The sequence below is a fragment of the Aquarana catesbeiana genome, linkage group LG05 (genome assembly GCF_042186555.1).
Source record: "Aquarana catesbeiana isolate 2022-GZ linkage group LG05, ASM4218655v1, whole genome shotgun sequence".
NCBI classification, from domain to species: Eukaryota; Metazoa; Chordata; class Amphibia; order Anura; family Ranidae; genus Aquarana; species Aquarana catesbeiana.
The window spans coordinates 378,224,684-378,251,606 of NC_133328.1; the positions used below are offsets into that span (position 1 = coordinate 378,224,684).

At 40.6% G+C, this 26,923-nt stretch overlaps 1 protein-coding gene across 2 annotated transcripts in view; it reads left to right on the forward strand.

Annotated features, from left to right (window-relative positions):
• FARS2 (phenylalanyl-tRNA synthetase 2, mitochondrial) overlaps positions 1 to 26,923 on the forward strand; it is a 649,181-nt gene that overhangs the window by 131,395 nt on the left and 490,863 nt on the right. For both annotated transcript variants that reach the window (XM_073631001.1, XM_073631002.1), the window contains exon 3: positions 6,474 to 7,075. In XM_073631001.1, coding sequence (XP_073487102.1) covers positions 6,474 to 7,075 — 602 coding nt within the window. The remainder of the gene's footprint in view (positions 1 to 6,473; positions 7,076 to 26,923) is intronic.

Sequence of the window (26,923 nt, forward strand, 5' to 3'; positions counted from 1 at the left end):
TATATTGTATGTGCATTAAAGAGAAGTATTGAAAAAGTTTTTTTGGTTATACATCTCTTTTGAGTCCCAGGATTACACTTACTTTTGTTCTTCTGTGACCCAGAGTTAGCATAATGCGGTCTATTATCTGCTATCAGCTGATGGGGCAAAGCTAAGCCAGGCTCTGGAAGGATCCTGACAATATTGTTGGGATCCAGCCAACTGTCTGACTGACAGCTGACTCCTCCTTTCAGATTGACAGTCTGAGTCAGCTGCTCCTGCCCCCTCCCTAACCCAGCACTCCAGTCAGTGATGGGGGAGCAGGGCAAAGAGCGGCGACAGACAGTCACTGCTTTCTTCTCAGAGCAGACCAAGAACTAAGCTATCAATCTTAGTCTTAGGCTGGCCATACATTATACAATTTTCTTATACAATTTTCCTTTAGATTTAGCAAAACCATATAATATAAAATCAAATCTAAAAATCTAAACACTTTCAATTTGTATGCAATCAGGCAGACCCTTGTACTACATAGTTGAAGGTAAATCTAAACGAAATTAAATAAGAAAATTGTATATTGTATGGCCATCCTTAGACCCCATACACACTATACAACTTTTGTTGTCTGATTTTCTTTAGATTTACCAAAACCATGTAGTGCAAGGGCCTGCCTGATTGCATACAAATTGAAACTCTTAAGGTTTGACCTAAATTATATGGTTTTGGTAAGTCTGAAGGAAAAAAAAATCTACAGAAAATTGTATAGCGTGTATGCAGCTTTAGAGTCTTAGAGCCAGAATAGATCAGCTGCATCGTGAAACTGATACTGCAATATTGAGGTAAGTAGGAAGGTTTGCTTTTTTTTTTTAACTTATCCCATACTTTTTCCATTTAAAACCATATTTTCAAAGATTACTGCATGGGTTACAGAGTTAATTTGAGGAACTGTAAATTGTCTTTTGTGATATAACTTACCATGTCATGAGGCTTACAAAGCAGCTGCTGCTAATTGCATGGTAATGGCTTTGCATTATCTGCAACAGGAAGTTCTGTTAACTGCAGGATCTCAAAATAAAGTCTGCAACAGATTAATAAAACATTATTTTCTTAAAGTGATATTAAACCTTTATTTGTTTTTAATAACAAACATGTTATACTTACCTGCTCTGTGCAATGGATTTGCACAGAGCATCCCCCATCATCCTTTTCTCGCGTCCCCTTCTGTAGCTCCTGGCTCCTCCCCCCCCTTCTGAGTACCCCCCCTAGCAAGCTGCTCCCCAAGCCCCCCTGCCTGCATCCATAGACACAGACAGCAGGGCTTTGCCTCGCTGCCTGCTTCTGTGTCACAGAATTTGATTGATAGCAGCAGGAGCCAGTGGTTCCTGCTGCTAACAATCTGCCCTGTGAGGAGGAAGAGAGCAGAGAGAACCTCTTCTCTTGTGCACATCGCTGGATCAATATCAGGGTCAGGTAAATAAAAGGGGGGTGAGGGGGGAACGGATGGGGAGAAAAAGCTGCCAATAGAGTAGTACTGTGTATTAAGTAATTACCATTAAAAACATAAGTAATGCACTCACAAGGTATCCAAGGTGACAGGCAAGGTGATTAGATGGATTTCTCTAATCCAATCCAGGGGTTCTGGTCTGTGCTGTGGCCACTGTGAAGTTGAATCCACTGCGGGAGGAGAGGCAGGGAGCCTGGGAGAACTGCTGCAATGACACGGAGCTGTTAGACCTGGGAGAAAAATGGCCAATCAGAACTCATTTCAGAGGCAGGGCCACACCTCCTTCATTAGCCACAAAAACCTTAAGTCTTTTGAACCACTTTAATAAAACTGTATGCAGTTTGTGAGACACAAACTTAGGCCCTTTTACAAGATCGGTCCACTCAGGACCCCCTGTCTGTTTTTCAGGCAGATCCAAGCGGACCACCCATTGACTTCTATGGGCAGGCGGATATCAGCGGAGATGTGTCCACTGACACCTGCCTGCCATCTGATCCGACAAGATCCGCTCAAAACAGACAGATGGGGATACATTCACCATCCATCCAGCGGATCAGACCGAATGAGATCTGATGAAAACGGATAAGGTGTCCGTTTTCATCCGATCTCACCATAGAGAAAAGCGTGGCTCTGACAGGTCCCACTCTGCACAGTGTACAGAGAGGGACCTGTCATTCGCCTGCTCAGTGGGGATCAACGGAGCTGGCGGAGTCCGTCCAGCGGATCTGCTCCATGTGAAAGGGGCCCACCGATAAATAAAATGATGTGACTAAGTAACTATTTCATGTCAAAAAAAGATTCTAAGTATTGTTTATGCTTGTTTTAAAGAGAGAATGATTGTGATAAAATATCAAATGCAGGTACATTTTCTTATGGAGAATATTGAGTTATATTAAAACAGATTTGTTATGGGTTTATAATTTATTTCTTATTATGGAACCAACCAAAACATTAATTTTAGTTAGAGTGGGGGACTTTTTGTTTCTGTCTTTGTTGGGGAGATTTGTTTTAATTTCTGTACCAGTTACCTTACAGGTAATGAGGAATCTTCCTATTAGGGACAATGATCTCATTGAAAACACAACAAAGGTTCTAATCATATTTACATTGTTACGTATATTTTCATAGTTGGTATAGTTGAATAAAGACAATAGTCCATCCAGTTCAACCTGTGTGGGTGTACTTGTGTTAATGTCAATAATTATTTCCCATATCCCTGTATGTTGTGTTCACTAAGTTACACGTCCAAGAGTCTTCTAAAAATATCAATACTCCCCTCTGATAGCACCATTTGTGGAAGAGAATTCCACATCCTGGGAACACCATTGAGGTATTTGTAAATTGTTATCATGTCCCCTCTCAAGCGTCGCTTCTCCAGCGAGAATACATTTAGAATAAATAATCCTTCCCTAATTAACTAAGGCTGCATTACCCTTCTCTTTTTTTTAAGGCAGATATTTTCCAATGTATTCAATGCATGAAGGTGGATGTTGTAGCCTGCATTGCAAAGCACTTTGCATTGTTCATCAGCGCATAAAAAAAAAACTCGTCAGTGCACATGCTGGTTACATCATGTGTTGTTATACATTTCTAATTATCTTAATAGAAACACATGTGCATTAAAAGAAAGGCGTAAATGGGCCTTTAAAGAAAATGGGCTTTTATTGCTGTCTTGAACTCCTTTAGAGGTTTCTGTCTACCTGTCCCAGCAATCAAACTGGAAGTAAGAGGAAATCTTAAACATGTGTGTGTTAACCGCTTCCGGACCAGCCGCTGCAGTTTTACTCCCCTGCACGAAACCATGTTACTGTACGTGATAACGCCGGTCACGAGTGATCGTGACCAGGAGACACAGAACAGGGACGAGTGTGTGTAAACGCACACTTCCCTGTTCTGTTCTGACAGGAGTGACAGATCATGTGTTCCTATTAGCTAGGAACCACGATCTGTCACTTCCTGTAGTTAGTCCCTCCCCCTTCAGTTAGAATCACCCCCCAGGGAACACAGTTAACCCCTTCACCGCCCCCTAGTGTTAAGCCCTTCACTGCCAGTGACATTTTTACAGTAATCAATGCATTTTTAATCGCACTGATAGCTGTATTAATGCCAGTGGTTCCAAAAATATGTCAAAATTGTCCGATTTGTCCGTCATAATGTCGCAGTCACGATAAAAATCGCAGATCACCGCCATTACTAGTAAAAAAAAAATAATAAAAGTGCTATAAATCTATCCCCTATTTTGTAGACGCTATAACTTTTGTGCAAACCAATCAATATACGCTTATTGCGATTTTTTTAACCTAAAATATGTAGAAGAATACATATCGGCCTAAACTGAGGAAAAAAATTGTTTTTTTTATATATTTTTGGGGGATATTTATTATAGCAAAAAGTAAAAAAAAATGCGTTTTTTTCAAAATTGTCGCTCTTTTTTTTGTTTATAGCGCAAAAAATAAAAAACGCAGAGGCGATCAAATACCACCAAAAGAAAGCTCTATTTGTGGGAAAAAAAGGACATCAATTTTGTTTGGGTACAGCATCGCACGACCGCGCAATTGTCAGTTAAAGCGACGCAGTGCCGAATCGCAAAAAGTGCTTTGGTCAGGAAGGGGGTAAATTCTTCATGGGCTGAAGCGGTTAATAAATGTTTGATCATTTATATTGACTGCAAATATACCTATTTAGGTTAGACTGTTTCTTATATCTTGTGATGGAAACATGGCAGTGGGTAATTTGACTATTCTAAGCATTATATTACTGAATAAGACAAACAACTGCTATGCTATAATATACATACAGTAGGTATATGCAACTTTTAACTGCTGAACCCTCAAACTTTTCCCACTTTCACCTTTTGTGTCCTTTTAATGAATGCACATTAATTTCTAAAATGTATTATTTTAACCCAGTCAATACAGAAAAGCACCCTATTGAGTGACCTCAATTGGATAGATGAACTAATGTTAATTTAATGCCTCCAAAGGTGAAGAATGAAACCGTTTCATCTGATGAGTTTTCTTCCATTATGTTCATTACAGCTCTTAATATGTTAGTATTTGTCACTTATGGTATTGCAGTTTGTAATCTGTTAGTGGCAGTAGATTATTTGTTCTTTAACCTGTTTTTGGAAATGAAATATCTAATAAGTATTTGATAATTTTAATTGTATAGTAGGTTTAAAGCACAAATACATAATTTCATTCTATAGCAGGGACTAAGTCCTTTTTTACAAACACCAGTGAGCTAAGTGTGTGTCCATAAATGTTGGCCTATTAGTACAGATATAATCAAATATGTAAAGCCATAAGATTCAGTACTAGTGCAAATTCAGATGCGACTTGAGTTGCACAGAATCGCATGACAAGGTAAATCACATTATATCCAGTGATGCCTGTTCACATCAAAAGCGACTCAACATAGAACAATTTTGAAAAAGGTTTCTGTACTACTTTGATGCAATTCCAGTGCAATTTTAGCCTCATAAAGTATAAAAAATCAAAGTTGCTTCGGAGTAATACTACAACCGCACTGAAAGTTGGACCAAAATCTTATCGCGGAGGTATGAACCTTGCCTTAATTCAAGTAATATGCAGCTTTTAAACTCAGTAAGTGTGACATGTGGAAGTAGGGTTTATAAGGATACAGAAAAAACCCTTTGTTGCAGATAAATAATATAAATTGCAAAATAAGATGTTTTTAAATTTGTAGTATAAAACATGTGTTTTTGTATATGTAGTTACAAATTGTTATATAGATAGACAATATATATTGGTTAAAACACCTAAATTATGTATAAACTGTTTCTAGTCAAAACTGATTTGAATTAGGATTTCAAGACAAGCATGGCAGTCGGTCCTTCTCGCAGTTTACTATTCACCTATGAAAGTTTAATGCCCCGTACACACGGTCGGAATTTCCGACAGAAAAAGTCCGATGGGAGCTTTTCATCGTATATGTGTGCCCCATCTGACATCGAAAATTCAGACGGACTTAAATAGAGAACATGTTCTATATTTTTCCAACGGAACTAATTACTATCGGGAAAAACGCTCGTCTGTATGCTGTTCCAACGTAGCAAAAATGACGCATGCTCTGAAGCAAGTACGAGACATCATACGTGTTGTACGTCACCGCGTTCTTGACGGTCGGAATTTGGTGTGACCGTGTGTATGCAAGACAGCTTGAGCAGAATTCCGTCGGAAAAACCTTCAGAGTTTATTCCGACGGCAAAACCGGTCATGTGTACAGGGCATTAGGGTATAAAGGATAAAGGACAGACTGTGTTCTCACTTCTGCAGCCCACAAGATAACATTTAGGTGCTTTAGTATACCAATTTCTATCTTGGTTTAATTCTAAGGTATTACTCAACTCAAAACTAGAGAGGATCAGGGTATGTTTTTTTTGTTGTTGTTTGTTTTTCAGATGCAAGCACAATATAAACTAGCAATATACTAAAAAGTGCATATTCCCCTGTGTTTTTTTTTTTTTTGTTTTGTTTTGGTTTTTTTTTTGGCAGGACTGAGCAAAACTGAAATGTGCATATTCAGGTAAAAGAAGAGGCTTGCCTCTGTATTGATTAGGATCAGTCACAAGAGGAGTTGGGGCAACAGCTGTATACTCAGGATCTGTTGGGAACAGAAAAATAGGGTTTTCAGTAAAATCATTCAGTTATTTTTTAAACTTGGTAATTTAATGAATACTATTAGAATTGAATAATTACTAACTAATTAATAATTAATTATATTATTATAATATCTGTATGGCTGAAAATATGGTTATAGTATATATTTTTGTGGGTCAGTTATTGAAACAAGGAAAGTAAATATTTAATTATTTGTATGTGTGGCATGCTGTTGTTGTGTTACCTTTGTTTGTCCATCGTATAGGTCAAGATTTGCCTTCGTAATTTTTACATCCACCCTTAAGGTAAAAGCGTGTTTAAAAGTGATCTTAAATTAAGACTTATAGATTTTTTTATTTTGTTTTTAGGCTCTGCACTGCAAATAATTCTTCAGTATTCAACATTATCAAGATATGCAGAGGCTCATAATCTTAGGATTACATCGTGTTTGAAGCATGAAAGTTTAAGATCAGTAACCTCTAGAACATCTACAGATATTCCTAGTTCAGTGGAACTCCTCGGTAGACAGTTCCCTCGAGATGATTTCACAAATATTAGTAGTAAAATCATGTCTTTGGTTGGACGGAATTTACACAACCAGAGTTATCATCCATTGTGGCTGATCAAAGAAAGAATCAAGGAACATTTTTACAAGCAGTATATAGGACGGCATCAAAACCCTCTGTTTTCTGTCTATGATAATTTATGTCCCATTGTCACAACAGAGCAAAATTTTGACAGCCTTCTTGTTCCTTTGGACCATCCAAGTAGAAAGAAAGGAGACAATTACTATTTAAACCATTCTCACATGCTTCGTGCTCATACCTCAGCTCATCAGTGGGATTTGATGCACTCTGGACTGGATGCATTCCTGGTTGCGGGAGATGTTTATCGCCGCGATGAGATTGATAGGACCCATTATCCAGTTTTTCATCAGATGGAAGGTGTCCGCCTGTTCTCATACTATGAGGTAATGATACACCATTTTTTAAATTATTTATTTATTTATTACAGTTACTTATTCAGCGCCATAAATGAATGCAACACTAGTATTGGGACGCCTGCCTTTACACACACACGAACTTTAATGGCATCCCAGTCTTAGTCCGTAGGGTTCAATATTGAGTTGGCCCACCCTTTGTAGCTATAAAAGCTTCAACTCTTCTGGGAAGGCTGTCCACAAAGTTTAGGAGTGTGTCTGTGGAAATGTTTGACCTTTCATCAGAAGCGCATTTGTCAGGTCAGGCACTGATGTGGACAAGTAGGCCTGGCTCACAGTCTCCGCTCTAGATCATCCCAAAGGTGTACTGTCAGGTTGAGGTCAGGACTCTGTGCAGGCCAGTCAAGTTCCTCCACCTCAAACTCGCTTATCCATGTCTTTATAGACCTTTTTTGTGCACTGGTGCATAGTCATGTTGGAACAGGAAGGGGTCATCCCCAAACTGTTCCCACAAAGTTGGGATCATGAAATTGTCCAAAATGTCTTGGTATGCTGATAATTTAAGAGTTCCCTTCACTGGAACTAAAGGGCCAAGCCCAATCCCTGAAAGACAACCTCACACCATAATCCCCCCTCAACCAAATGATTTGGACCAGCGCACAAAGCAAGGTCCATAAAGACATGGATGAGCGAGTTTGGGGTGGGGGAACTTGAGCGGAGATTGCGAGCCAGGCCTACTCATCCACATCAGTGCCTGACCTAACAAATGTGCTTCTGATGAAAGGTCAAACATTTCCACAGACACACTCCTAACCCTTGTGGACAGCCTTCCCAGAAGAGTTGAAGCTGTTATAGCTGCAAAGGGTGGGCTCAACTCAATATTTAACCCTAAGGACTAAGACTGGGATGCCATTAACGTTCATGTGCGTGGAAAGGCAGGTGTCACAATACTTTTGGTAATATAGTATATATATTGTACATTTACATCAATCCCTGCCCTCAAGGAGCTTAAAATCTAAGGTCCCTATCTGACATTCTACATAGCTGAAGGAAACCCATGCAGGCACAGGGAGAACATGTAAACTCCAGGCAATTGACATAGAAAATAATATTACCACTCAAATTTGCTTGCCTTAAAGTAGAACTGTGCTATGGCTCAGGACATTAAATATTTACATTTTCTTAAAAAGCAGTAAATATGCTTTAAAACAAGCCCCCGCTGGTCTCTGTAGCTCCAGGCACTATGGAGCAATTCATCCTAATGGCTCATTCACCTGGGCGCAGAAGACCATACAGCGTGTGTTTATGCTTATGTTTATACACCTCGAAGTTTGTTTATGCATCTATAGCCTGACCACAGTGCATCTGTGTCCAGGGCCATATATCTGCATCCAGGGCCATATATCTGCATCCAGGGCCATGCATCTGCCCCATATATGGATGTAAACACTCAAATGTGTGGGAAGATTCGTACAGCTGGTGGATATGGCAGCCTGTTTTTTTAATATGCTTTTGGCTGCATGGAACATATGTGCCTCTCGGGTACATAAATAAATGCTGTTATGGGCCCCTATGCCCATTTGATTGGGTCCTAAAAGTTTACAACAGAAAGCACTTTCAGTTTTACTTCCAGCAGTGATTAGCTTACTAATCTTTAAAGTGGAAATAAACTTTCTCAAGCAACATTACCAATTTTAAATTTTTATGCTGCTATCATTAGTAAATAGGTAGGAAGGTATATGATACAGTGGGGATCGGAAGTTTGGGCACCCCAGGTAAAAATGTGTATTAATGTGCATAACGAAGCCAAGGAAAGATGGAAAAATCTCCAAATGGCATCAAATTACAGATTAGACATTCTTATAATATGTCAAAAAAAGTTAGATTTTATTTCCATGATTTACACTTTCAAAATTACAGAAAACAAAAAAATGGCGTCTGCAAAAGTTTGGGCACCCTGCAGAGTTAATATCTTGTACTGCCCCCTTTGGCAAGTATCACAGCTTGTAAACGCTTTTTGTAGCCAGCCAAGAGTCTTTCAATTCTTGTTTGAGGTATCTTTGCCCATTCTTCCTTACAAAAGTCTTCCAGTTCTTTGAGATTTCTGGGCTATCTGTCACGCACTGCTCTTTTAAGGTCTATCCATAGATTTTCAATAATGTTGAGGTCAGGAGATTGTGAAGGCCATGGCAAAACCTTCAGTTTACGCTTCTTGATGTAATCCCCCGTGGATTTTGAGGTGTGTTTAGGATCATTATCCATTTGTAGAAGCCATCCTCTCTTTAACGTCAGCTTTTTCACAGATGGCATCAAGTTACAATCCAAAATTTGCTGAAATTTTATTGAATCCATTTTTCCTTCTACTCGTGAAATGTTCCCTGTGCCACTGGCTGCAATACAACCCCAAAGCATGATTGATCCACCCCCATGCTTAACAGTTGGACAGAGGTTCTTTTCATTAAATTCTGTGCCCTTTCTTCTCCAAACGTACCTTTGCTCATTCCGGCCAAAAAGTTCTATTTTAACCTCATCGGTCCACAGGACTTGTTTCCAAAATGCCTCAGGCTTGTCTATATGTTCATTTGCAAAGTTCAAACGCTGATTTTTGTGGTGAGGACGTAGAAGAGGTTTTCTTCTGATGACTCTTCCATGAAGACAATATTTGTACAAGTATCTCTTTATAGTGGAATAATGTACCACAACTCCAGTGTCTGCCAGATCTTTCTGGAGGGATCGTGCAGTCAAACGTGGGTTTTGAATTGCTTTTCTCACAATCCTGCGAGCTGTTCTGTCTGATATTTTTCTTGGTCTTCCAGATCTTGCTTTAACTTCCACTGTTCCTGATGACTGCCATTTCTTAATTACATTCCGAACAGAGGATATTGACATCTGAAAACGCTTTGCTATCTTCTTATAGTAAAGATTTTTCTCGCCTGAATGCCTAAATTTACACAGAAAGACCGCCCCCTCTAGCGGCTGAATAGCGCAGCTAAAACGACGGTAAAGCGGCGCTAAAAATAGCGCCGCTTTACCGCCGACGCCCCCCGCAGCTCGGTGTGAAAGGGCTCTAAGGGTCTGATCAGGTCCGCCTGATAAACTGACAGGCGAACCTGGTCAGACAGCCCGTGTGAAAGGGGCAAAGCAGGGAGATAACAAATACATTCATTTTAATTAAGAAAAAAATAAACAGTTTTTACTTTAAAAAAAATAAATAAATAAAAATAAAAGCTATTACGAAAAAAAAAAAAAAAAAGCTATCCCCACATTCACTTTCTTCTCTTCTCCACTCTGGGAAGGAGATAGGCGGGCAGTGAAAACAGGCAGGGAAAGCTCCATTAGCATTGCATTAGCATTGCTGGTTGTGTTGCCATACCAACGGCCACCACAAGATGGCACCCGTAATTGAGGCCGTGGCTTTGCGGCCTTCTGCAGTACTTCTGGAATCTGGCGCTAACTTGCTAGGGGCACATGGATTCCACAAAATAAATGCTACTTGAGTCATTTGCCCTTACTCAAGATGGCCACAGCTAGAACTGCTAGGGGGTGTTTTTCTAAGTGATTTCTCAACAAAACAAAGCACAAAGACATTGGTGTATGGTTAGTTTGCTTTGAATATTAAAAAATGTATTAAATAGCAATTTCAGTTTGTGGTGCTCAGATACAGTTTAATTTCACTTTAATGAGAACATTGAGCAGGTGCTCAGGAAGAGAGGAAAGCAGAGTGCTGACATCTGAAGGACTTCACTGCTTCCCTTGTAGGCTTTTAGGGGAACTTGCTTAACAGTGTCTGCAGCTACAGAGGTCAGGTGAGTCTTTGTTTTAATGTCTAATTAATATTCAAATATTTGAATGTATATAGTTGTGTAGTTACCTAGTCAATTTGTAAAAAAAAAAAAAATCCAGTCCATCTAATTAGCCTGCTCACAGTTCAACTGTAATGTACTGAATGACAATACGAGGGTGTGTGTTAAGAGCTCTGGTCGATTAGAAAGATCTCTTATACAGCGGACAACTGCTTGTTCAGACAAGGTTTAGTACAGCCGGTAATAACATGCCGGACAGCACTGGCTTCTTATATGTCTGCGTGCATAGGACTGTCATATGTATGTTTTAAATGTGCAATATCTCTTCTCTGAAAATTTGATCCCACAGAAGATTATTAATCATCATTTGAAAATCACATGAACATCCCTCTCACGTAAATGTTTGAATGATTTCAAAGTGATTGATATATTTTTGAACAAGTATTGACTAATTGTTGGCAACAATATTAATATTTTTCTGCTGCTTTTAATAAATATGAACAATATACACAGCACAAAAAAAGCTTGATCCAAAACAGTTTTTAGTTTGTTTCTTAATAGAATAGCGTAGAAAATGACTAGACTCTAATCATTTTTCTAGTGAGAGGGGTTCTCTCCAAAGTTGGGGAGGGGGAGGGGGGTCCCTTCTCAGTGATTTGTCACAGGAACCTGTTGTTCTGGAGGCAACAATAACATTTTGAATTTTCAAGAACATATGGAGAGGGTGAACCACCAATCCAGGACAGAGACAGCAATAAAAATACATGCCATCCAAAATCGAAGACAAGGTGGCAGCCAGGGCCAAGTGCGTAGGGACAGTTTCTCCAGGACAGGTGATTTATTGGGGGTGGGGGGGGGGCGTGGTGAGTTCTGTCTACTACAGGCTAACAGGAGTAGTGGCAGCAGCATCACTACTTCTGACAGCTGAGTGCTGAAGGGGTGATGGGGGTTAGAGTCAGAAGGAGGTGCAGGCTGTGCTATCTCTCCCCCTCTAGCTCTTCTTTCCTGCCAGTGCAGAGCTTCTGTATTTTTGTAAACATCACTGCTTAATACAATAGCGCTGTCAGATCGGGTTTGCTTACCCACTCCCAACTGACATCTTTCTTCTGTCATTTTACACACCTTGTTACCTTCTCTCAAGACTGCTCCTGCTACAGCAGCAGAAATTGCAGGTATGAGGGAAAGTATGCAAACCCTGCAAAGTCCAGATCTGACAGTCCTTCTGTAATAACAAGCTAGCAGCTCTGTCCCAAGTGATGTCCTGATCTAACAGCACTTATCTCCAACTCCAACTTCTCCAACAGAAACCTCTGGGGACCATTGGTATGAATGGGTTTGAAGGTAAAAAAAGTAATTCATACCAATGTGGAGACCTGAAGTGAAGGACAATAGTGACTCACCACTGTACCCACTTCAGAGATCAGAACTGCAAATGGATTTGTTTACAAACCCAAAACCATTCATATGTGTAAAATAAAAATAATATGAACACAGAAACATAAAATACCTTTTTTTTGCATTTTATTATTTAGTTTCTCCCAAATCGCCTTTCTGGACAGCCTTGGAGAAAGCACAGCTCCGCCCATTTTCCAGGAAACACTTGCAGCCGTTAAAACCTTTAAAGCAATTGACCTCTGGTCACATGACCTTAAACTTATGGTTAAGTTAATGGGTAGACTGCCAATTACAGCCTTTAGTGCAAGATTTACCTAGTTACTTAAACAATACTAAACAATTGCTCAATCTAATGTTCTAATATGACCTGGGAAGATGATAACATATGGATTACATGTGATGTGTCCAGCTTGTACTCATCTATACCACATATATTGGGACTTACAGTGGTGGAATTTTTCTTGGCCCATTACAGTAAATATATTTCTATCCATAGAGAGTACATTTTTTAATGTTTAGATTATTTACTAACTCTTTCTTTTGATTTAATAAAAAGAAAAAAACTCCAAAAAAAGTAACCTAAAATTAAAAAAAAAAAAACATCAAGACAAACATGCACCCAGTGTTAAAACTGCAAAAGCTGCTTTTTAACCATTTTTTTCCCTAATATATTAGGGAAAGGAGACCAGCAGAGGCAGAGAGCACACAGCAGGAAGGTTCCACAATGTTATTATGCACTTCCGGGGTTATGTGTAACCTGATAAGCAGATCCGAAGCAGCCCAGTAATGCTAAGACAAGCAGGTGGCTGCTGGGAATGGGATCCCAGTTGCAGAAGACAATTCATCTCACAAATGGTTCGGGGGAGTGCAGTTTAGCAACTTTGTTTTGAGAAATGGATTACCTTGTCCTTGTATTGTGGCAGCATTGCAAATCAGAAAAAAAGTTGCCTGATGCCAAAAGGCCCAAGAGCCACTCACAGATCTAGTAGCATGAGCTTAAACAATAAAGGGTAGACCTGGATCTTTGAAACCTTAAAGTGGTGTTCCACCCTAAAAAAAAAAAAAAAATGCATGAATGTGCCTAAAACAAAATTAAAAAAAAATTTGGATTTTTTTTTTTTAACTTACCTCTAAATGCCTGTTGCTAGGGGGTCCCTCGTATTCTGTCTCTTTCAGTGCCTGAGCTGGTGACATCACTTCCCCTCGGCACAGGAAGGGCTCAGCTCTGCTCCCTCCCTCTTGTCAATCATCTGGGACCCATTACAGGTCCCAGATGACTGAGCGGCTAATCACGGCACGCGGCGCCGCTCGCGCATGCGCAGTGGGTGCCTGGCTTTGAAGCCACAGCCCGGCACCCACAGTTGCAATGCTGGCGCCGCCGAACGGAGGGGGAGACGAGCGGTGCTTCGATCCCCCGCATTGCTGGACCCTGGGACAGGTAAGTGTCCAATTAAAAGTCAGCATCTGCAGTATTTGTAGCTGCTGACTTTTAATTTTTTTTTTTTTTTAAATGGGAACTCCTCTTTAAGCTTCAATAATGATTTGCCTAAGTCATGACAAAAATGGTGGAGTGAGATGCTGGTTCTGCTTTATGGGAACAAAGTCAGTCTTTCTAATGTTAGCAGCGACTGGGAAATAAACCTGCATAACATGAACTACGTCCAGACAGTGAAGGGAAATTCCATTTAGATGTACTCGAGTCAGACAGAGAGACAAAACAAAAATGTCTTGGTTGAGGTGATAGGCCAAAACTGCCTTAGGAAGAAAGGAAGCTCTAATGCAGCGTACACACGGTCAGACTTTTCAACCGGACTGGTCCGATGGACGCCGACGGACCAAATCCGGCGGACAATCCGATTGTGTGTGGGCTTCACCGGACCTTCAGCTGACTTTTCCAGTCACAAATCTGACAGACTTTAGATTTGGAACATGCTTCAAATCTTTACGTTGTAACTCCGCTGGACCCAGAAATCCGCTCGTCTGTATGCTAGTCCGACGGACAAAAACCCACGCTAGGGCAGCTATTGGCTACTGGCTATCAACTTCCTTATTTTAGTCTGGTGTACGTCATTACGTACGAATCTGTCGGACTTTGGTGTGATCGTGTGTAGGCTAATCCATTTGTTAAAAAGTCCGCCAAAAGTCTGTCGGACTTTTGTTGCTGAAAAGTCCGACCGTGTGTACACGGCATAAGTCCCATCAGCATCTTGAAAAAAGAAAAAGCGCTACTACCCAAGTTATCCAAAAATCCTCCTGAGCTGTCGGGTACAGGATAAGCAGTCGCACAGTTGCCAATACAATTAGTAGAAGAAGATGATCCGCAACTCCATACATGCTCTTAAATATCTCAGAATTTATTGATACTCAATAAAAGACAAATAGGGTACAGCAGCTGTAAATGCGTTTCAGCCATGACGGCTCTTATTTCTTTCTCTCTCTGCTTCCACTTTGTTCTGGACATGTTGTTTTATTAGTTCATCATCACTATTTTTATTTAGAATTCTTTATGTATTTTATTGATCATGATTATTGTCAGTTTTTTTGGCTTGATTTTTTGTCATCTCTCACCCCTTTGAATTGTTTAATTGTTCCATCCTGTTAACTATTAATGAGCTAATTGAAAGTTCCTGTGATGAATAGGAGGGGTAGCATTTTCATACTATATATATTGTGTTGTTTTTGTACATATCTGTTGTGAACAAGGCTGTCATGGCTGAAACGTGTTAACATCTGCTGTACGCTATTTGTCTTTTATGGAGTATCAATAAATTTGAAGATATTTAAGAGCATGTATGGAGTTGCAGATCATCTTCCTCTACCCATCAGCATCTTGTCTTGTGTATGACCAGGTAGCATTCTTTACAGGACAGGACTTCCAGTTTAGACACACGCCTCACAGAGGTGATAGCAACAAGGAAACAACCCTATGGGTGAGGGATCAAAGTGGAATGTCCGTGATAGCTTCAAAGAGTGGGCGATCTTTAAAGTTCTGGCAGAACAAGATTCAAATGCCATTAATTTACAGGTGGTTGCATGGGAGGAGAGACATGATAAACATCCTGTTAAAATGTCTTCACCTATGAAAGAGAGGTGAGCGGTCTTTGGAATAAGAGCGCAAGGGCTGAGATTTGCTCTTTGATGCTTTGATGCTTTGATGCTGATCCAGGCCTGAATGCAAAAAAGTCAGGATTCTTCCTATGGACTGTTTCCTGGGATAAAGTTTTTTTTTTTCTTGCACCAGGCTAGTTATGTCCTTCATATGCAATAGTAGACCTTGAAGGAGGTAGACTTCCTGGCTTTAAATAATGTTGGAATTAGAAGTTTAGAAAGACCCCTGTCTCTCAAGACCTTCGCTTCAACAGCTATGCCATTAAAGCCAGCAACCTTGGAGGAGGGTGGTAAACAGGTCTTTGGGATAGGAGATCTGGTTGCTCTTGGTTTCTTCCAGTGGTTTGATCAGGATCAAGTTTAATCAGGTGAGAGTATCGTATCCACCTGGGCCAGTCCAGATCTATGGGAATCACCGGAATGCCTTTCAGCTCAATCCTGCAGAGTAAAAGAGGAAGTTGGTTCATAGAAGAAAAGGTATAGATCAGGGTATACTGGTCCCATGTTGCTATCAGAGCTATGCCATCCGAGCATCCACCTCTTCCACCAGTGAATCTGAATACAAACCTTTCCAGTTTGTTGTTGAACTTGGAAGTCAGGAAGTCCACATCCAGCATCCCCCCCCCCCCCCCCCCCCGCCAATTGTTCACACCTGGAATGTAAATGACTGTCAATGCTGGAATGTAGAGTTCTGCTCAGACTAGAATAAGTTTTAAAGTTTTACTTGTCCTGCCTCAGCAAGATTTCTAGTTCCTTCTGATTATTTCCTCCATAATGATTGATGTAAGCCACTTGTGTGGTGTTGTCCAACTGAATCCTGATCCAGCATTGCAGGGAAAACTAAACTGCTTGGAGCTCCAAAATGTTGATTGAAAAACAATATTCCTTTTGAGACCCCTGTACCGAAAAGCTGGTATTTGGGCTGAAATCCATTGTTGGGACAGTCCAAGACAATGAGCTGAAAGATTTCTCCAACACCAGTGCTTGATACCTGAGCCAATGAGTTTGCTATCAAGCCCAGAACTCTGATACAGAGTCACAGAGACCAGAGAGTGCGGGAGCCCTAGTGAATAATCCTAAAGGCTCAATTGGGCGCTTTATAATCTGAGGTTCATTAATGTCCGGTAAGTGGTTTGGCTTTTTCAATGCCGGAGCTACGTGAATCCATTTATGCACAGTGGACAGTTTTGGAACTCTTCTGGAAATTGGGATATTTACTTTCGCTTCACTTTCTCCCTAGGACTATTTATATGGATATTTAAATGAACTATTCATTTTTATTTTAGGGATGCATGTATGCTTATTGCATAACAAGACCACTTACTGTTATCTCACATATATATTATTATTCTTATTATAGCCAAATTTACCACCCTAACTCCTCCCACAGTTTTTACACTACATAGACAAGTTATATACCGAAACGTGCGGATTGTTCCCGATTGGTGTGCTATTACTTTGTGGAATGTTTCGCCAAATGGTTCACGAAATATCGGCAAAATTGGTCCCATAGAATGAATGGGAAAATGTTCAAAACTAGAGTGGGAGGTGACAAAAGCTGAAAAATTAGGACGTGATTTCTAAACTGCCGCCACTCCCTCATTTTCAAGCCCACCTACACAAATCTTATATCAAAACGTTCAGCTATCCCTGCTGCCACTAAACATGTCCACGGCTAAGCCATAGTCCTGATAGTTTTCACAGTATGACCATTTGTTTGCAACCCACGCCGTCCATTGACATTCATTGAAACTACACTCTAGCCCCTTCACACTATGCATCAAAATCTAGGTCTGGGTCTTGTGATTCTCACAATATAAAGATCTTCACTGTAGGATTTATAGTTTTTAAAATACGACCATTTGAAGTACTGCATGCACAGTTATTACATCTCTCATGATCCTGTGTATTGAGCAGTGGTTTTGAAGCATAAACAGGGCATGAGCGTTGCTAGGAAACAGTGGTTGTAAACACAAGATGCTGAGACCCCCCCAAATGCATGTGGTCATACCTTCATCTGATAGGCTTGATAATGCTTGTAGACTACTGGTGGAGGCAAGAACACTTGACACAATTTCCCCAGAAATTGTAGCTTTTCTAGTATTAGTTATGGAATCACAGAGTTGGATGGCTCCTGGACTGTAGACGTTTTCCATGGAATAGAAAATGTATGTGTATAGGATAAGATACTCCGAGCAATGTGTCTGTTCCAGCGCTGATTTCTGAAGATTCAGGATGCAGCAAAATGTTTTTTTTGTTTTGTTTTTTTTTAATCAAATGGGTTTTATTGCAAAAGAAAAACAAATCAAATCAAAACATACATCACATTACACTTCAATTTGTCAGTGAAAGAACATTGACATAACCATTAGTCATTCACTTTAATACTCGAGTAGCAGTGAGTATTCAGTGTGTGGCACATATAATGTTTATATTTGTATATTGATACTCTGCGATCCCTTGTCATGGTACTGGCAGCCTCAACATCCCTGCTTTTTTCTCTACAATGTTACTTTATTTTTAAAAAAGCTAGCATTTTCCCGGGCATCCATGATGTTTATGGGCATCTGAGCAGCCTCATCTGTACCAGTTCCCTGGGACTAATTCCGGGTGTATCAAGCCATGTGGCCCATAATCTGTCAAATTTCTCAGGGTTCCCCCTATGCCGATATATGTATTTTTCCATGGTAAGGGTATTACCCATGTGCTGAATCCAGGATTTAACCGACAGCGGAGTGGCGGATTTCCAGCTCATAAGTATTGTTTTCCTAGTTGCAAAAAGTTTTTTAAGATTGGGGCTGTCTGCATAGCTTCATCGCTCAGAATTTGTGCCAACTCTTACCTCAACAGGAGATTATCTAGATATCCCACAACGAAAATATGCTGGGAGCATCGTAAGGCTAGCATGGGTGCCAATACATTGGTGAATACTGGGTGCAGAAAACAGACCAAATGATAGAACTACAAACTGATAGCTTTGACAGCCTACGGCACAATGTAGGTAGAATTGATGAACTGCAAAAGATGCTGAAATGCAAGTACATATCCTTGATGTCCACTGAGGCTAGAAAATTTCCCTGATGGATAAGAGGATATGACATACCGGTTGGAAATGCAAAACTTTTGGACTCAGATGAAGACATTTAAAACCCTCAGAATAAAGATGGGGAAAATGTCCCCTTTTGGTTTTGGAACAGTGAAAAGGTTGGAGTAAAAACATTGAAGCTCTTCACTAATTGAACAATGGGGTTCACTATTTGGTTCAAAAGATATGCAGCAGCAGCATGGTGGTGTGGAGACTTGGTTGGGTGTGGAGATCTGTGTGGAATCCTGGTTGGATAGCATGCAGTGGGATGGTAAAGAGAGTTTAACTCTAGCTTATAGCCCCTAGAAACCACACCTCTTACCCAGGCATCAGAGATGGTTGTTAATCAGGTGTCCTCAAAGGCCAACAGACACCTGCCTATGGTGGAAAGTGGGGTATCTCTTTATGTCAAAGAGGACTTATCTGCAAGCTTGAGGGATTTAAAAGCCCAAGGTTTGCGATTGAACTGTGTCCCTAGCTTAAGTCTGGCCTTGGAGATTGAAGCTTGTTCGTAATGAATTGAGCTCTTCTGGGCCTTAAGCTGGATACACACTATACAATTTTCTGTAGATGTTTTCCTTCAGATTTACCAAAACCATATAACATGAGGTCAAACCTTAACAGTTTCAATGTGTATGCAATCAGGCAGACCCTTGTACTACATGGTTTTGGTAAATCTAAAGGAAATCAGACAACAAAAGTTGTATAGTGTCTATGAGGTCTAAGAGGCGGAAGTAGTCTTCCCAGTTTAAGTCATAGGCTTCAGCTGGGGCAAATTAGCACTTTTACCCTTAGTGGCATTTTTATTAGGGTGTCCACAGAAGCACTGAAGAGATGTTTTCCATAAAAAGTTATGTGCAGCAAAGATTTCCCTGCATATTCGCAGACAGAAGAAATTTGGGAGATAAGACAATATTAACTAACCCATGTATGCATTAGTGGGGCTCACAGCATAAGATCATAAGCACTCTACAAAGAAAGGATCAGTAAAGATAGTAGCTGAATCATTTGACATACAGTATCTCAAAAAAGTGAGTACACCCCTCACATTTTTGTAAATATTTTATTATATCTTTTCATGTGTCAACACTGAAGAAATGACACTTTGCTACAATGTAAAGCAGTGAGTGTACAGCTTGTATAACAGTGTAAATTTGCTGTCCCCTCAAAATAACTCAACACACAGCCATTAATGTCTAAACTGCTGGCAACAAAAGTGATTACACCCCTAAGTGAAAATGTCCAAATTGGGCCAAATTAGTCATTTTCCCTCCCCCCGATGTCATGCGACTCATTAGTGTTACAAGCTCTCACTTTCTTATACTGGTCACTGGAAGTTCAACATGGCACCTCATGGCAAATAACTCTCTGAGGATCTGAAAAAAAGAATTGTTGCTCTACATAAAGATGGCCTAGGCTATAGGAAGCTTGCCAAGGCCATGAAACTGAGCTGCAGCACAGTGGCCAAGACCACACAGTGGTTTAACAGGACAGGTTCTACTCAGAACAGGCCTCGCCATTGTCGACCAAAGAAGTTGCGTGCACGTGCTCAGCGTCACATTCAGAGGTTGTCTTTGGTAAATAGACGTATGAGTGCTGCCAGCATTGCTACAGAGGTTGAAGGGGTGGGGGGTCAGCCTGTCAGTGCTCAGACCATACACCATACCACACACTGCATCAAATTGGTCTGCATGGCTGTCGTCCCAGAAGGAAGCCTCTTCTAAAGATGATGCACAAGAAAGCCCACAAACAGTTTTCTGAAGACAAGCAGACTAAGGACATGGATTACTGGAACCATGTCCTGTGGTCTGATGAGACCAAGATAAACTTATTTGGTTGAGATGGTGTCAAGCGTGTGTGGCGGCAACCAGGTGGGGAGTACAAAGACAAGTGTGTCTTGCCTACAGTCAAGCATGGTGGTTTGAGTGTCATGGTCTCAGGCTGCATGAGTGCTGCCGACACTGGGGAGCTACAGTTCATTGTGGGAACCATGAATGCCAGCATACTGAAGCAGAGAATGATCCCCTCCCTTCGGATTCTGGGCTGAAAGGCAGTATTCCAACATAACGACCCCAAACACACCTCCAAGACAACCACTGCCTTGCTAAAGAAGCTGAGGATAAAGGATATGGACTGGTCAAGCATGTCTCCAGACCTAAACCCTATCGAGCATCTGTGGGTCATCTTCAAATGGAAGGTGGAGGAGTGCAAGGTCTCCAACATCCAATGGTGGCCACACAAAATATTGACACTTTGGGCCCAATTTGGACATTTTCACTTAGGGGTGTGCTCACTTTTGTTGTCAGCGGTTTAGACATAATGGCTGTGTGTTGAGTTATTTTGAGGGGACAGCAAATTTACACTGTTATACAAGCTGTACACTCACTACTTGTTGTCACATGAATATAATAAAATATTTACAAAAATGCGAGGGGTGTACTCACTTTTGTGAGATATTGTACATTTAGTCTATTCCTCTAATGCAGGGATATGCAATTAGCGGACCTCCAGCTGTTGCAGAACTACAAATGCCATTAGGCATAGCCAGACTGTGACAGCCACAAGCATGACACCCAGAGGCATGATGGGACTTGTAATTTTGCAACAGCTGGAGGTCCGCTAATTGCATATCCCTGCTCTAATGCATTGGTTCTAAACTCCTGTCCTCAGGGCCCACTAACAGGCCAGGTTTGCAAGAAAACTGAAATACATCACAGGTGATATCATTTGCTACTCAGTGATTGCAGTCTTCTAGTCTGCATCTCTCCAAGGTAATACTTAAAATCTGGCCTGTTAAGCCTCGTACACACGATCAGATTTTCAGACGACCAAACGTCCGTTTTTTTTGCATGCTAGTCTCATGTCGAAAGTGAAGAGGTTACTCGCCATAAGAAAATTCTCGTATGACAGAATACAACTTCAGAAGTGACGTAATGTGTTGACTAGTTTTGTATGTATTTTTTAGTTTCTGAGCATGCATAGTCTTCCGCTTACGATTTTTTTTTCATATGAAAACCGTACAAATTAAACGAAAATCAGATGTTGAGTTCACGTATGACAAAAATGTTACAGTCTGCACATCCAGCTTTTGTCTGACAAAAGAACGGAATCGGCTGTCGAAAACACCATACTAACGATCCGAAAATCGGCAGATCGTTCGTCGGACAAAATTTTACTTCCGATTTTTGTATCGTGTATATGGGCCTTTAGTAGGTCCTGAGGACAGGAATTGAGAACCACTGCTCTAATGATTGACAGACTGACATTACAGCTATGGCAGGTTACAAAACAGGGCCTGCTGACAAAACAATGATTTGGAAAGGGTTTCTATATGTTTGTTAGTAGGAGCCTTAAACACTATTGCATCTTTAATAGGTTTGGTCAGTGTTTTATTAAAGCAGAGTTCCGCCTAATTTTTTTTTTTTTTTAAAGTCAGCAGCTACAAATACTGCAGCTGCTGACTTTTAAAATAAGGACACTTACCTGTCCAGGGCGCCGCAATGTTGGCACCCGAAGCTGACCCGTCGCTCAGCTCTGGGGTGGAGGCGCCGCCATCTTCGGTAAGGAAATCAGGAAGTGAAGCCTTGCAGCTTCACTTCCTGGTTTCCTACTGCGCATGCGCAACTCGCGCTGCGCAATCCCACTGGTTCCTGCTGTCTTCTGGGACCTGTGTGTCTCCCAGAAATCAGCGGGGGGGGGACGGAGAAGGCGCCAGAAGTGGCATAGATACCCGCAGGTGGCTCGGCTATCTATGCCCGGAAGTGGGAGCAAAATACCTGTATTAGACAGGTATCTGCTCCCCCCTCCCCCCTTAAGGGGCCAAATATGATACCGGAGGGGGGGAGGATTCCGAAAAGCGAAAGTGCCATTTTTGGGTGGAACTCCGCTTTAAGGTGGGATATCACTGGATCCACAGTGGGACTGGCCCACTTCTTGATAAAGGCCTCCTCAAACTGGCATCCCATCTGTAAAATATTTTGCTCATAAAGGCCTTCAGGTAAGACTGCGTAGGTCAAGCATTTTAATAAATAAATAAATAAATAGTAAATAGTTTATCTGGAGTTTTCCAGCCTCTGTACATAACACCTTTGAGTAAGGTACTGGAAAAAGTTTTTCTAGTCTTAGGGCCTCTCAGGGATCTCAGACAAGTGAGAGCACTAGTAGAGACTACAGGCTGTTTCTATTTTTATGGTGGCATACACCTCGTAAATAAAAACCAATATGGTATATTTAAGCATGGAGAGTATGGCCCTGCATTAACAAAATCAATTATCAAAGATTTGTGAGACTCTTTGTCAGAATGAGTTTCTGCAGCAGAACGCTCAGTGGCTTCCACAGCTGCAGGTATGTCAGAAAATGTCTCTGGAGGGAAGGAGTAAAAGTACACTTACAACATCTGCCTTCCAAATGAACAATCATAGCAGTATGGCCCATTAGATTGAGCATTGCTGTAGAGAACTCCTTGCTGGATAGGCTAGAGGAGGGGGCTGATAGAGCTAAGGGATACTCCGTGGAGCGTATGGACCCAAGCACAAGACAGTTATTTAGGCTGCCTGTGTCCGTTCCTTGACGAGGGATACTGCAGGCTCCCCCAGAACTGATAGTGAAACTTCAGCTGTAGATGACTGCTTCAGCAGAATTGTTCCCCTTGTGTAGGGATCTGACTTGTTACACTGCTTAACAGGGAGAACTTAATTGAAAACACGAAGTCAAAACCATGGGCACGCTCAAACCAGCTACTAAAAGCAGAAGAGGTTCAAATGGCCGGAGGTCACTGTAGACACCAGAAAGGACTAACCAAAGTGAAACTACATTTCTCATATTACAGACAGGTCCCACAATCTTCAACCCAGTGGGAGCCAGGTACATCCTCCAAATGTACTGCTGATGATTTGCCAATCTCTATAGCTGTATAATATAGCTTAGCAGCATGTAAATGCAGTCTTGATTGAAATAAAAACAATCTTGGAAAAAGCAATAATGTATAGTAAAATTGTTAAACTTTGCTCTAAGTGAAAAGTCACTCATCCCAGGACATCCCAGCAAAAAAGTAACAGAAACGTGCTGGGTGTGGGTTATACATGTCTGGCCACTGTTTTTTGGCAGTGTCCAAATCCTTTTGTAGGCAGCAGTATAACCCACGTGTCTCTAAATAAACTAATCTTCTGTCCTTTAATAAAGGAGAAAGAATTATATACTTTAGCTCTGCTTTTGCATGCTAGTCATATAACGAAAATTAAGAGTTTACTAAAGTGGCGAAGATTCTCCTACGGCAGAATAAAAAATTGAAAGTGATTCATTGTGTTGTAGTTTATTTGTATTGTATTTTCGAGCGACAACTATACTCAAGCCAAAATTGTTTGATCTGGTAACTTCAGAGAAAATTTTTTGTGCTTGTCCCAACGGATAATATCAGATGAGCTGTCATGATTGGCTCTCTAGGGCTGTGTACTAACAATCGAATTATCATACGATCGCTTGAAAAGTGATATTTTTCGTACGATTTTCTGATTGTGTGTACGGGCCATAAGGGACTCAGATCAGCCAATCAGCCAATGTTATCAAGTGCCTAGACCTTTAGAAATAGCATAATCAAACATTTTTTCTGTAGTTATAGTAGTAGTCGTTTTTCAGCATATTCCCCACCCCAGCAAAATCCATGATGCTGTTCGGAGAAATGTTGCAAAATATGCTTGCCTTGAAAGAAATGATAACAATTATATAAAAAGTTGTAAAATGCATCTAATGCACAATTAATCAACCTTGTTAAAAAATGCAGGAAAATATTTTCCCTTAAAATGTAGCACATTCAAATGGCACAAATTAAAAAATAAAGACATTACAGTTATACTGTTGTGCATTAAAAACACTTGTAATATGTGCATACCCTTAATGCTATTCTGAACAGAGATACAGTATTGTACTTTGTACAAGAACTGCTGTAATGTAATGTATAGTGTTCAAGTGATTGTAAAGGCTCATTTTTTTTTTACTATAAAAATAACAAACATATTATACTTACCTCCTCTGTGCAGTGGATTTGCACAGAGCAGATACAATCCTCCTCTTCTCGGGTCCCTCTTCTGTGATCCTGGCCCCTCCCTCCTGTTCAGTCCCCCCACTGCAAGCAGCTTGCTGTGGGGGCCCCTGAGCTGAGTCACAGCTCCCTGTGTCCATTCAGGCACGGAGCCCCAACCTGGTCCTGACCCCTCTCTCCCCTGATTGGCTAGCTGACTTCGATTGACAGACGCGGGAGCTGATGGTGCCACTGCTGTTTCTCAGCAAATCAGAAAGGAGAATATCGGACGGATGAACAGAAAGGGACCTCAGGTAAGTGCTGGGGGGGGGGGGGTGCGTCTGAGGGGGGCTGAAGGTTTTTTATCTTACTGCATAGAATGCATTAGGATAAAAAAACCTTCTGCCTTTACAACCCCTTTAGGCTTTTAAGCAGTGAATAAAAAGGGTAATGCACTAAGGCAAAAGGATATACGCTTATTAAGTTGCATGTAAAAAATAAAACTCTTAGGGCCTGTTGTCGACTGGCTTTTGTTTGCCTCAGAACTGCTTCTCTCCTGATGCAAGTCAATGAGAATGCAAAAGCAGCTTGAAGCAGCCCAATCTCCTATCCTAAGCTTAACATCAGTAACCTTCAGGCATATACTGCGGCCTACAGTAAGGGTCAATTCATACCAGATGCAGTTGGGTGCATTTTTGAACTGTATTTTAACTGCATAGACAGTCCAAAATGCAGGTTATCCTATGGGCAAAGTTTACACCAGTACAGTGCAGTGAAAAAAAGTACAGCAAGCTGCATTTTTTTCTGCATTTCAAAAACACAAAACATGCACAAATGCATGTAAATGCATGCAAATATGCAGCAACGCATCACAGTGCACATAAAAGCGCAAAGGAAGAAAGAAGGATGTGATCTCACAGGACAAACGCGGATGCAAATTTGCACGTCCTGCATGTAAGCGCTCATAAATCTGTGCTTTAAATGCATGCAAATGCGCAGTGGATGCATAGTTTCTGGTGTAAATGTGCCCTTATGCTGGTATGAGGCTAAACATGATTTGGCATTGCCCCTATTTTAACAATGCTTAAATATGACATATTGCACCTTAGCAAGGTATCCCTGTAGGTGTGCTTTTTGCTTACTTTACTGGTGAACCAATATGGAGGTAAGCACCATCCTCCATTCACACCAGATCTTGGCTAGGCATTGCAAGACATTGCTTTTTTGTTGTGAAACTGTTTCACTTCCTACAGTAGTTACTTAGGGCACACAGTGCAACATGTTTTGCATTATGTGATTTTGTTTTTTTCAAAAAACTGTATAAGATTAAGTAAAATAAAAACAATATTAACTCTGTTTTATTTTGAGCAAAATATGACATTGTCTCTAATTAGAATAAAACTTTGGCTACTGTAGCAGAATACCCAACAAAGGTAATGAAAACAAAAGATGTGACAGCAAGTATATAAAAGCAGAATATTTTACCACTTTTTCACATCTGTGTTGACTGTTGATTTCTGTTATAAGAGCCTTAGAAACTACTTGCAGGAATTTTGAAGAGGTTGCAACAAAGGTTTGGATATCCAGCATAAAAAAAGACTAATTAGATATGATTTGTGGTAAAGCAGTGTCTTCAGTAAGAAAAGAACATTTTCTGAAGATAATTAGTAGAGAAGAGCTTGCAAATGATGTTTTATTACTTTAATGTTCTTTCTAAATTCTTTAGCTCATTTCCCTACAATGGGATCATATACAGTTGTGCTCATAATAGTAATATAACCTGACACAGCCTAATCATAGCAGTGGCAAACCTCCATCCCTGATATATGTTAGACAAAAAAAAAGAGGAAGGAATGGGACTTTGTGTGAGGCATGTCACTGAATTAATACCTTGTTCATATTAATCACTGAATTATTTATTGATTACAAATCAAGTTAAAACCGTCTTTGTCCCCCGTCCTCCCTTGGACATAGGTTGTAACTTGATTTGTAATCAATAAATAATTCAATGATTAATATGAACAAGGTATTAATTCAGTGACATGCCTCACACAAAGTCCCATTCCTTCCTCTCTTTTTTTTGCTCATAAGTTTACATACCCTGGCAGAATTTTTTTGCATACCCTGGCAGAATATTAATGATAACACAAAAACTTTTCTTTCACTCATGGTTAGTGTTTGGCTGAAGCCATTTATTATCATTCAACTGTGTTTACTCTTTTTAAATCATAATGCCAACATAAACTACCCAAATGACCCTGATCAAAAGTTTACATACCCCAGTTCTTAATACCGTGTATTGCCCCCTTTAACATCAATGACAGCTTGAAGTCTTTTGTGGTATTTGTGGATGAGGCTCTCTATCTTCTCAGATGGTAAAGCTGCCCATTCCTCTTGGCAAATAGCCTCCAGTTCCTGTAAATTCTTGGGCTGTCTTGCATGAACTGAACTTTTGAGGTCTCCCCAGAGTG